This window comes from Ranitomeya imitator, chromosome 6, assembly GCF_032444005.1.
Source record: "Ranitomeya imitator isolate aRanImi1 chromosome 6, aRanImi1.pri, whole genome shotgun sequence".
Taxonomy (NCBI): domain Eukaryota; kingdom Metazoa; phylum Chordata; class Amphibia; order Anura; family Dendrobatidae; genus Ranitomeya; species Ranitomeya imitator.
This window is the reverse complement of record NC_091287.1, coordinates 549846175-549858361: the sequence shown is the minus strand read 5'-3', so window position 1 is coordinate 549858361 and position 12187 is coordinate 549846175. Positions and strand designations below refer to the sequence as shown.

The window sequence follows — 12187 nt, the reverse complement described above, 5'->3', positions numbered from 1 at the left end:
AAAGATAAAAAAAAAAATTAAAAATTAAATTCACATCAATCTTTTAAAAAGGAGCAAAAAATATAGAAGTAAAATAAAATACAAATTTAAAAAAATGGTTTTTAGTAAAAGTCCAGGAAAAAATAAACACATTGCTACTGGTTGAAATAGTTTAACTGCACAGGGACATTTTTTTTCTTCTAAATATTAAGAAAACAAATCAATTAAATCCTATTTAATATGTCCAAAAATCTATTAAAAAAAGAACAGATGGCAAAAATAAGGAATGTTAACACATAAAGAATAGCTCCTGCCCTGCAGTATACACCCTCCTGCTGGCTCTAAGTGACCCAGTTCTTGCTTAGTGTCTGTAGGAGGCACTTGGGTCTGCTTTCAGACCCCACCGTTTTTTTTATTTATTTATTTATTTTTTTAATTTTTACTTTTTTATTCTATTTTTTCCCTTAACGGAGCGAATGGGGGCGACGGATCCTTTCTAGGTTCCAATCTCCCCTGAATCATCAACAGGCGAGTACTTGGAGCGTCCCTCCCGTATCCTTTCCTGCAACGTTGGATGCCAGCCCTGATCTCGCCCTACAGGCGACGGTTCCTTCGCGTTCCGATCTTTCCCCTCCATAGCAGGCGACCACATGGAGTAGCCCTCCATCTACCTCTCCTGGAGCCAGGTCATATTATGTATGGCGTTCGTGCAGCCCCCCACTGCATCACCACTGATATAGCGGAAGACGCAAGGCGGCAGAAGCTCTCCACCCCTTCTCTGACTATGGCGACGGTGGATTGAGCATCGGCCCACCGCATCTACTGTGAGTACACTGCGGGGGCCGAGGCGCTGGGGGGTCCTGGTCCCCGGGGTATGGAAGGTCCGCACCTCTAGCAGGGCATAAAGCCCAGGTGCGTGGGTGGTCCGCAGTGCAGCTTTGCTATGAAGGAGCGCGGCTCAGGATGGCACGAATAGCGGTCGCGACGGGGCTGGCCGCAACCGCAAGTTTTTCAAATTTAGTCCCCGACTTTTCCCCTTCATACAGGCCACGCCCACCGGCAATTGCCGCCGCCCATCTTTTCTAGCGCTTCTCGTTCCCTGATAAGCGCTCTCACAGATCTCGGTGGCCATCTTGGGACATCCACAGCGCTGATGCTGCAGCGCTGCTCCAGCCTTCCTAATCTCTGGATCCGGGGTCACAACCGATATACAGCCTTCAGGACCATACATTGCGGACCTCCCCCGGGGACTCAAGACACAGGACCTGTGTAAGCTGCAGATACATAGCTTAACCCTTCCCCTGCTAGTAAGCGCTCTCCTCAAGGCTACTATGTCTCAATCAAGGCCTCACAAAAAGTCTGGGAAAACCCACACTGTATTCTTCGCTGCATGTACCTCTTGTAAGGTCTCATTACCCCGAGGTCACAATACTGCGTTATGCTCAGCTTGTGAACCGGAGACTGCTCAGGAACCACCTGTTACTGATACCGAACCTAGTGAGCCTGGTCCCACTGGGTGGGCTACCTCTCTTACCAGGTCTATGGCATCCCTGGAAAAAGCGTTAGAATCGTTCCGAGACCCCTCCTCTAACCAGGGCACTCTTGTTCGGACGACGCTTCCGATCCTCAAAACCCCTCGTACTCTAGGCGTCGTACTTTGCTAAGGAGCTCTCGCTCCTTCAGGAAAAGGACTCATGCCATATCCCCAGACCATCGCCGAGTTTCAGTTTCACAGGATCCGTCCCGATAAACGATTCACAGGGCAGAAGCCTATGGAATCAAAATATCCCTTTCCCCAGGATCTAAGAAAAGATTGGTCGCCATCTCCCCCGGTAGATCCTCCGGTATCACGCCTGGCTACTAAATCTATTTTCTCTTCGGAGGGCGCCTCTATTAAAAACCCAACCGATCGTCACATCGACAATATGGCGCGTTCAGCCTTTGAAGCCTCAGCAGCCGGACTCTTCCCATCTTTTGCCGCTACGTGTGTGGCTAAGGCTATGACCCACTGGGCTGAGGTCTTGTCTGCAGCGGTGCTGGATACCGATCTCCCTCCCAAGGTAGCAGACCTCGCTACTCAGATAGCTGGAGATTTTGTAGTTACCGCATCCCTGGACGGTGCTAACTGTGCTTCGCAAGCAGCAGCAAACGCCATCACCATCCGAAGGTCCTTATGGCTCAGGGACTGGTGTGTGGATTCGGCTTCCAAAAAGTCATTGACTTCTCTTCCATATCAGAGCGGTGGCCTTTTTGGCGAAAAGCTCGACCAATTAATTTCCGACACCACTGAAGGGAAGAGTAAATTTCTTCCACAACAGAGACCCTTTCGAAACCAGCAGCAGCAGGCTCTGTCCCTATTATTATTATTATTATTATTATATTTTTTTTTTTTTCCCGCTTCAACTCAAATTGGTCCTCTCCTTCCACATCCTCAGGACCTGGCCGGGCATAACGTAGGGATAGGGAATAGAGGTCCTCAGACCTCTTACAAACCTTCCCCTTCTTGGAGAGGCAGGCCTAGGCAGTCAGGGTCCAAGGGATCCAGACCTGGCAGGTCTCCCACACAATGACTCCCTGCGGTATCCGGAGGACCCCCTCAAAGTAGGCGGCCGTCTGCTTTCCTTCAGCGACGCGTGGCTCTCGGTCGTTCACGACGAATGGGTCCGTGGCCTAGTGTCCTCCGGATACATGATAGAATTTTCCTCTCTTCCACCAAATCGCTTTTTCCTGTCTTCTCCTCCTAGGGCAAGGGCATCAGAGTTCTTCCAGGCCATAAGCTCTCTAAAGAAGACGGGGTTATTATCCAGGTTCCTCAAAGTGAAAGGTTTCAAGGTTTTTATTCAAACCTGTTCATTGTTCCAAAGAAGGACGGGACGGTACAGTCCTGCCCATACTGGACCTAAAACTGCTGAACAAGTTCATCAGGGTGCGACGGTTCGGATGGAATCGCTTCGTTCTGTCATCGCCTCCATGGAGTAAGGCGAGTTCCTGGCGTCCAAAGACATCCAGGACGCGTACCTCCACATTCCTATTTTACCTTCTCACCAAAGGTTTCTTCGCTTCGCAGTTCAGGAAGATCACTTTCAGTTTGCTGCTCTGCCCTTTGGCCTCGCCACTGCTCCCAGGGTATTCACCAAGGTCATGGTGGCCGCCGTGGCCATCCTTCATACCCGAAGTGTGGTGGTGTTACCGTAACTAGACGATATCCTCATCAAAGGCCCCTCTTTCCGCACCTGCAAGGAGGCAGTGACCATCACAATAGATACTCTTTCTCGTCTGGGTTGGAAGATAAACTTCCAAAAATCTTCCCCAGTACCGGCTCAGCGAATTTCCTTTCTAGGAATGATACTGGACACGTCCCAGCAGTTGGTACTTCTTCCCCCAGAAAAGATCTGTCTTACAGCGGGAAGCTCAGAAGCTCTCCCAACCTCATACTCTTCAGTATGAGAGTCCTTGGCAGGATGGTAGCAGCTATGGAGGCGGTCCCATTCGCTCAACTACACCTCCGCCCCTTACAAAATGCTCTCCTGGCTGTGTGGAACAGGAACCCGTCCTCTCTCGATCGTTGTTTCCTCCTTCCCCAGCGAGTCAGACAGTCTTTCAGATGGTGGACTTTGAAGTCCTCCCTGAATCAAGGAAAGTCTTTTCTCCCAGTACATTGGCTAGTTGTGACAACAGATGCCAGTCTTCTGGGCTGGGGAGCAGTGTTCCACCATCACGCTGCTCAGGGCCGCAAGTCTCTTCAGGAAGCACGACTGCCCATCAACATCCTGGAAATACAAGCAATCAGGTTGGCTCTTCTCCAATTCCATCCCTTCCTGGTGGGTCGTCCCATCAGGATTCAGTCCGACAATGCAACGGCAGTGGCATACATCAACCGGCAGGGAGGAACACGCAGCAAGGCAGCCATGACCGAGGTAGGCCAAATTCTCCGTTGGGCCGAGGAAAACCGCTCAATGATCTCAGCGGTTCACATTCCGGGAGTGGAAAATTGGGAGGCAGACTTCCTCAGCCATCAAGGTCTCGACTCCGCAGAGTGGTCTCTCCATCCGGAGATCTTCCACCAGATCTGCTGTCGTTGGGGAACCCCGGACGTGGATCTGATGGCCTCACGGCTAAATTCCAAGGTTCCCATTCATAGCTCGGTCCCACAATCCAGCAGCCATCGGGGTAGATGCACTCGTTCACTCGTGGCCTCAGTTCCAGCTTCTGTACATATTTCCATATTTCCCCCTGCTTCCTTTACTGCCGAGAGTCATCAAGAATCAGAGCGGAGGGGATACCAGTAATCCTGATTGCGCCAGATTGGCCGTGCAGGGCCTGGTACGCCGAACTAGTTCAACTAGTCGCCGATGTCCCCTGGCGATTACCGAATCGTTGTCCCAGGGCCCGATTTACCACCAGAACTCTGAGGCCCTGTGTTTGACGGCATGGCCGTTGAGTCCTGGGTGCTAACACAGGCAGGCTTCTCTCAGAAAGTAATTTCTACCATGATCAGTGCTAGAAAGCCTACGTCTATGCATATATATCATCGCATTTGGAAGATCTTCTTCTCATGGTGCAAGGACAGAGGACGCTCTCCTCTTGAATTTTCCATTCCTTCCATCCTCAAATTCCTTCAATTAGGTTTGGACTTGGGTCTCGCCTTTAGTTCTCTCAAAGGGCAGATTTCAGCCTTGTCAGTCCTGTTCCAACGTAGAATTGCCAACAGATTACAGGTGAAGACGTTCATTCAGTGAGTCTCCCATGTGATGCCGCCCTATAAGATGCCGTTGGAATCATGGGGCCTTAATTTGGTCCTCGGAGTCTTGCAGGAGGCCCCTTTTGAACCTCTGCAGAACGTTCCCCTGTCTTTTCTGTCATGGAAAGTTGCCTTCCTGGTTGCGGTCACATCCATCCGACGAGTCTCAGAGCTTGCGGCTTTGTCTTGTCAAGTTCCTTTCCTCATTTTTTCATCAGGATAAGGTGGTTTTGAGAACATCCCCGTCTTTTCTACCAAAAGTTGTCTCATCTTTCCACCTCAATGAGGAAATTGTCTTGCCTTCACTTTGCCCGGCACCAGTACATCGCACCGAGAAGGCTCTTCACACACTGGACTTGGTGAGAGTTCTTAGGAGATGCGTCTCGAGGACGGCGTCTTTCTGCAGGTCAGATACCCTGTTTGTGCTCCTGGAAGGGCCAAGGAAAGGTCTAGCCACTTCCAAGCTACGATAGCCAAGTGGATTCGTTCAGCTATCCAGGAGTCCTACTGAATCAAAGGTCACTCCGTCCCAGCAGGGATTAAGGCTCATTCTACTCGGTCAGTGGGTGCATCTTGAGCCATCCGGCACCAGGAGTCGGCAGCACGTCTGCAGAGCTGCGACTTGGTCCAGCCTGCATATGTTTACGAAGCATCACCATGTCCATTCTCAGGCCTCAGCAGATGTCGGTCGGCAGACGAATTTTGCAGGTGGCAGTGCAGCATCTGTAACTTGTGGGTACACGGAGCAATTGCAGTGGATTGTTTCCCACGAAGGGACTGCTTTAGCACGTCCCATGGTCCTGTGTCCCCCAATGAGGCGTAAAAGAAATAGGGATTTTTGTGTACTCACCGTAAAATCCTTTTCTCCGAGCCAATCATTGGGGGTCACAGCACCCACCCTGTTAGCCTATTGGCTTTAGTTTTTTCTGTGTTGACTTGGTTTTGACAGTTCTTTCTGGTGAAATGTTAAACTCCTACTGCTTTGTTACCGAACTGGTTCACTTAGAGCCAGCAGGAGGGTGTATACTGCAGGGAGGAGTTATTCTTTATGTGTTAACTTCGTGTCCTCCTAGTGACAGCAGCAAAACACCCATGGTCCTGTGTCCCCCAATGATTGGCTCGGAGAAAAGGATTTTACGGTGAGTACACAAAAATCCCTATTTCTTTTTTGTATATGGAATGTAGTCTGGCAAAAAATGAAAAAATAGGCAGAATATTTTATTGCAATAATATATTAAAGGGGTTGTCCACTACTTGGACATTCCCCTTCTTGATCTAAATGTTTGGCCTCCATTAAATAAAAAAAAAAGCCTATATTCACCTTCCGTGCTGGCGCCATCCCAGAGCTCTCATGTGGTTGTTGTTACATGTGACTTTTTCTGGGGCGGCTGAGAAATGATGTTTTTAGTCTGGGAGGGGCCAATATCCATGGCCCCTTCCTAGGTTATTAATATCATCCCACAGCTGTCTGCCTAGCCTTTGCTGGTTAGATTTTATAGGGGGACCCTATGTCAATTTTTTTCTGGTGCCAACCCAGAGCTCTCATGCGGTTGTTATGACATGTGACTCTGGCGCCCAGTCGGCTGATTGGACGCTTGGGTCAAGTGTCACAACAACAGCACGGGAGCCTCGGGCAGAAAGAGTGCCAGCACTGCGGGAACTGCGCTAGCACGGGAGGCGAGTATAGGCTTTTTTATCTTATCGGGGGCAAAGCGTGAGATATGAGAAGGGTTTGTCCTAGTAGTGGATAACTTCTTAGAACTTAAAAAAAAAAAAAAAAAAGTAAATTCAAATAAATCGGTGAAAAATAAAAAAAAGTATGTAAGGTAAGAGTAAAGAAAACTTTTAGAAGATTATTAAAATGTTTTTATTTAGTAAACGTCAAGAAAAATATACATATTGGTATCTCTTTAATTATTTTAACTATAAATGGATACATTTTTTCTTTTTTTCTAAATAGACCCCCCTATTGCTAGTATAAATTAAGTATCACTTAAGATGTCCCAAAAACAATGCAATAAAAACAAGACCAACACATACAAAAACATTGCTTTTATCTTAGTTTTGTATTTAGAGTGTTGTGAAGCAAAAATGGACCTCCAGTTTGAAATGTTGTACAGTTCTGTTCTTCTGATTAGCTATGTTGCTTGCCTCATGTACAGGACATTGCAGTAGCTTAGGTATCCATGGTTATGACCACTCGTACAGTGACAGTTGTTAGTGGTCGTAACCATGGACGCCTAAGCTACTGCGATGCCCTGCACATGGGATGAGCAACGAAGTAAATCAGAAGAACTATACTACATTTCAAATTGGAGGTATTTGCTAATATTTATTATTTTTACCCCTACTGCATTTTGGGATAGGATTTTGGAGATGCAAAAAGTATGGTCTAGACTGAATACATTTGTAGCAAACCCTCAGCAGTGAGACCTATTGGGTCTGTAGGGATTTTGAGCTAAAATAGAATATTCTCATTTGCTGACAGCATGCAGAGCGCTTGGATACAAGGTGTAGACTGCAACTCCGAAGAAGTTTATTACATGGAGAAAAGTTCTAAAAAGTTTTGACTTGTTTTAGTAGTTTTGATCCAGTGTTGGTGGGGGGGTCCAGATCCTGAGAGATCCTCCAGGGGGTCAAATGAAGGACAGATGCGCTCAGCAAAGTGCTGTAAGGGCTGATTTAGTTCTCTTAAAGGTTCCCTGACAGAACAGTGAGGATGTCGCGTGGGAAACTAAGTGCCCCCCATACTCCCTGGACATTGTGATATGTTACTTTTTGTTGCAGCTGCGCTGGAAGGACTGTGCTCTGCGTCTGTGATCCATCACTATCCGACAGGTACGGGAGGAAAGGTGGGCACGCGCCGGACGCAGAACGTGGTGCTATCTGCTGATGCCGGCAAAAGGCACAGACCAGGTATGACGAAGGATCGTAGAGTTTACTCTTTCCAGTCTCCAGCTTTTAAAGGGTTATTCTCATTTCCATAAAGGTGTCCTGTCGGATAGAGCTTGTAAATACAAGTGCTTTCTAAATTTACTGTATGTTCAAATTTTCAGCCATTCTTAAGATATTAACACTTTTGCTTTTGTTTCTATCTCGTTGTCTAGGAGACCGACCACCGCTACAGTCTAGCTGCGGTGGCCAAACATGTGCAGCGTTTACTAGCTCTTTTGTGTTGAGCTTGTAAGTGCTGTTTTGATCGCCGGAACGCACTGTTACCTCCTAATCCTGGGCAGCGTCAGCACAGAGCCTACAGGATAGACAGCAGAGATGGTCGGTCTCCAAGGCAACGAGCTGGAAACAAACAAACAAAAAAGTAAAAGCGATAATATCTCAAGAATGGCTGCAAATTTTATTGAACAGTAAATTGCAAAAGTTCTTATTTTTACAAGTGCTATCAAACAATATGGACCTACGAAGATGGAAAAACCCTTTAAAACCAACACTGGTCGTTGCTCTGTTAAGCTACGTTCACATTAGCGTTTTGCGTGTTTGCGTCAGGCGACGCAGCGGCGACGCATGCGTCATGCGCCCCTATATTTAACATGGGGGACGCATGGACATGCGTTGTGCTGCGTTGTGTGACGCATGCGTTTTTTTTGCCGCAAGCGTCGGGACGCAGTAAACGCAACAAGTTTCATTTTTCTTGCGTCAAAATTTCGGCAAAAAAGGACGCATGCGTCGCAAAACGCAGCGTTTTTGCGTGCGTTTTGGTGCATTTTTATTTGCATTGTGCGTTGCGTTGCCGACGCAGCGGCGCACAACGCAAATGTGAACGTAGCCTTACCTGTATCATGGGCTGATAACCTGGAGATGTTCACACGTCCTCGGCCCTTTTCTAACATGTGAGATATTGGTTCGTCTCATGTTGGGGAAAGGACTTGTCCCTCGGTGTTAAGGGTTTATTCCCATCTTCATAGGTGGCCGTTATCGGATAGTGCTCGGAAAAAAAAAACTTTTTGTAATTTGCTGCCTATTAAAATTTTCATCCGTTCTTGAGATATAAACACTTTAGTTTACAGCTTGTTGCCCAGGAGACCGACCACCGCTGCTATTTAACTTGTAATCACAGCGCTGAAGCTGGAAGGGTTTAGGAGCGAATAACGCGCTCAAATGATCCTGGCCACCCTCCGAGCAGCTCGTAAATGCCCCAAATAAAAAAAAAAAAAGCTTGTAAGCACCGCACATGTTTGTCCAACGCTTCTAGACAGCAGGGGCGGTCGGTCTCCTAGGCAACGAGTGTTGAAAGAAAAGTGGCGATATCTCAAGAACAGCTTCAAATTTTAACAAGCAATAAATTGTAAAAGTGTTTGTTTTTACCAGCTCCATCAGACAATACTTATGTGAGGACAGGAGTAACCCTTTAATGAGGTTAGTGATGAGCGAATAGGATTGTTGCTCGGGTCTCCCCCTCGGGTGGTCTCCGAGTATTTGTAAGTGCTCGGACATGTAGTTTTCCTCACCTCGGCTGCATGATTTATGGCTGCTGGACAGCCTGAATACCTGTGGGAATTCCCCAACAAACAGGCAACCCCCACATGTACTCAGCCTGGCTAGCAGCCGTAAATCATGCAGCTGAGAGGATGAAAACTACATGTCCCAGCAGAACGAAATACTCCATCACCCGAGCAGCAATGCTATTCGCTCATCACTAATAGAGATGTATATAAAAATAAATAATTTTTTTTTTGTTTTTTGTTTTGTTTTTTTAATGTATGTATGTAAAATCCACTGCCAGAAAAGTTTAAATCAACCCTCTTCTCCCATTCTAAAAATAAAAAATTAAAAAATGCGCCCCCAGGTGGTAGGGGTGTACCGTCCTTAGTGGGCATATGGACATGTAAAAAAAAAAAAAAAATACAAAGGTCCCTTTGTCATTAATTAAGAATTATATCAAGCACTCGTCTGTTGGTGTTAGCTGACTTCAAGAGCAGCATGCTTTACACTGCAGCGCTGCTTTTTCAGATTAGCAGTTATATGGCCGGTCAAAGCTGATTATTTTATTTTTTACAGAAATGATTATTAGACCAGATCACCTAAAGATAAACTAACCGTGTATAATCTTTATACCCATGTGGTGTGTATTGTGAGTGGCACTAAATCTGTCTCTTCTTGCTTTTCATGGATCCAGGAGCTCAGGAGGTTCTCATAGATCCAGGTGGGTACAAAAAAATAAATCCTGCACCCCCTGCCGTGTAATGTATGGGCAGCCTAGAAGCAGCTTGTCAATACAAGCCCTTTCTCAATTTACTGCTTCTTAAGTTTTTCAGTCGATCTTGAGATATTAGATTCGTTTTTTTGTTTGTTCCCAACATTAAAAGTCATCACCTATTTATCGTCAGGTTAGGTGATCACTCTGATCGGTGGGGTCAGAACATTAAATCTTTCACCAATCCTTAAACATGGCCCCTCGGATAGAGTGATGGCTGCACAGTCTCTGTGGGACTGCTGGAGACAGATGAGTGTAGTGTTCGGCCTTTTCCAGCAGTAACATAGACAATGAATGGAGCGGCGGTTTGCAAGCACGGCCATCACTTCATTCCGTCACTGCCATTCACTCTCCCCTTCCGTTGACATTATTGACATCCGGAGGTAGCGAGAGATCAACTGCAGTTCTGGCTTCCTTCAGCTATCTGATTGGTCCATAAGAGAGAACTGGAAGCCAGCGCTGATTCGCAGTTTGCCTGTCATAATAATGTCACGGGAGAGCCAGACCCTGCTGAAGCGGCACCGGAGGGGAGAATCATGTCTTTATTTTACTGGGATTGAGAAGGGGTTGTCCAAGTAGTGGACAACCCCTTTAAGCAGCCCCATACACATTAGACTAATGTCAGTTGCACTCTCTGATATTGGGTTCGGACTGATTGTCAGGGGAGATACCCACTAGGCACGTTCAATTTCTGACTACGGATCACATTGTTGTCCAGGAGAAAAACCATTGGTGGAGACCAAAAAAAAAAAAAATAAAATAATAGGCGCGCGTGGCCGAACTGTGTATGGGAACGATCGGCTGCAGCATGATTCAACCGACAGCCATCTGATGTGTATGGAGGCCTTTAACATGCCTGACATCACTAATCTTGGTATATGGAATTGCAGTTAAAGGGATTGTCCACAGCTGTGGGTCCTGCATCCTGCAGCAGCCCTCAGCCCCTCCGGCTATTGCCGCCATATACCCACATACAACGTTCACTGCCCCACTAAACCCTCGGCCTGTAACTGCGTATATAAGGGGGCTCCTTCCACTCCGAACCCCCCAGTCAGCCTTCCCTGAGCAATGGCTGATAACGGAGAGCAATAGATAACACTGATGACGACACGTGCCGTTAATAATCTACGTTTTTCCAGGCGCTCTTTCCACCAGCGGGATAAACATGGACGCCAGCACCGAGATCGGACGCGCAAAGAACTGCCTGAGCCCCGACGATATCATCGAGAAGTACAAGGAGGCCATCTCCTACTACGGGAAGGTGGGCTGCCCTGCCGGGAGGTTTCATTAGAACTCTGGGGGTCCGGGGTTTATCCAGCGCCTCTCACGGCCGTGGGGAGGTGGAGAGACGAGCAGACATGGCGCCCGCCAGATGCTCTGCGCCCTATGGGCACCTCTCCGCTCCCGACACTCTCACAAGGGGCGCTGGATTGCCCCTATATGTTGGGGAGGGGAAGATCTCTGCTATCGGCGACTCTATTCTTAACCGAGTGTTGTGTTCAGTCCAAGGCGGCCGGAGTGATTGAGCTGGAGACCTGCGTGAAGGCCGTCCGGGTCCTGGCCATACAGAAGAGGAGCATGGAGGCTTCAGAGTTTCTCCAGAATGTGGTTTACATAAATCTGCGCCAGGTGGGCCGATATCTCGACAATTTTGCTTGTGAATCTTAATCCGTCACTTTCTGACATTTTCTTGACTGTTTGCAGATGTCGCCTTTTGCAGCTGCAGTGTTAACAGTTGGCCATGAGGTGGCGCCAGAGCTTTATATATTGTGAATTATTATGTAGGGACTATGCTCTGATGTAGGTGCCGATACCTTAACCCCTTGACTGCTGCCTGTATGTGCATTTATGGCAGCTGAATTAAGGGGTCTACAGAATAAGCCATGCATGGGTGTCCCGGTTACCCCAAAGCGGGTGTTCGGCTTTTTTATGACCACCTGCTGCTGTTGTAACTCTTAGAGCATTATAGTTTAGACGGACGGCAGCATGTTTAACCCCTTAGCACATATGGATATAACGGTACGTCTCTTCCTTGGTCAGTGCTGGAGCCCCCTGCATGTGCGGCAGATGCCATCTGTGTTACCCGGCCAGCACACGCCCCTATTAGCAGTGAGTGGAGCTTCATTAATCATTTAGGTGCTGCTGTCAATCACTGATACTGACACATGGATCAGCTTCCATTGCCCCCCCACCATCTCGACATGATCGTGGCGTGCGGAGGGGTCATCATGGCAGCTGAAGGCCCACATGACTGCTAA

At 47.7% G+C, this 12187-nt stretch overlaps 1 protein-coding gene across 1 annotated transcript in view; it reads left to right on the top strand.

The window, feature by feature from the left end:
- TRAPPC9 (trafficking protein particle complex subunit 9) overlaps positions 1 to 12187 on the top strand; it is a 645843-nt gene that overhangs the window by 48826 nt on the left and 584830 nt on the right. The window contains exons 4-7 of the mRNA XM_069731953.1: positions 7508 to 7636; positions 9852 to 9878; positions 11069 to 11190; positions 11433 to 11558. Of these exons, the coding sequence (XP_069588054.1) occupies positions 7508 to 7636; positions 9852 to 9878; positions 11069 to 11190; positions 11433 to 11558 (404 nt within the window). The remainder of the gene's footprint in view (positions 1 to 7507; positions 7637 to 9851; positions 9879 to 11068; positions 11191 to 11432; positions 11559 to 12187) is intronic.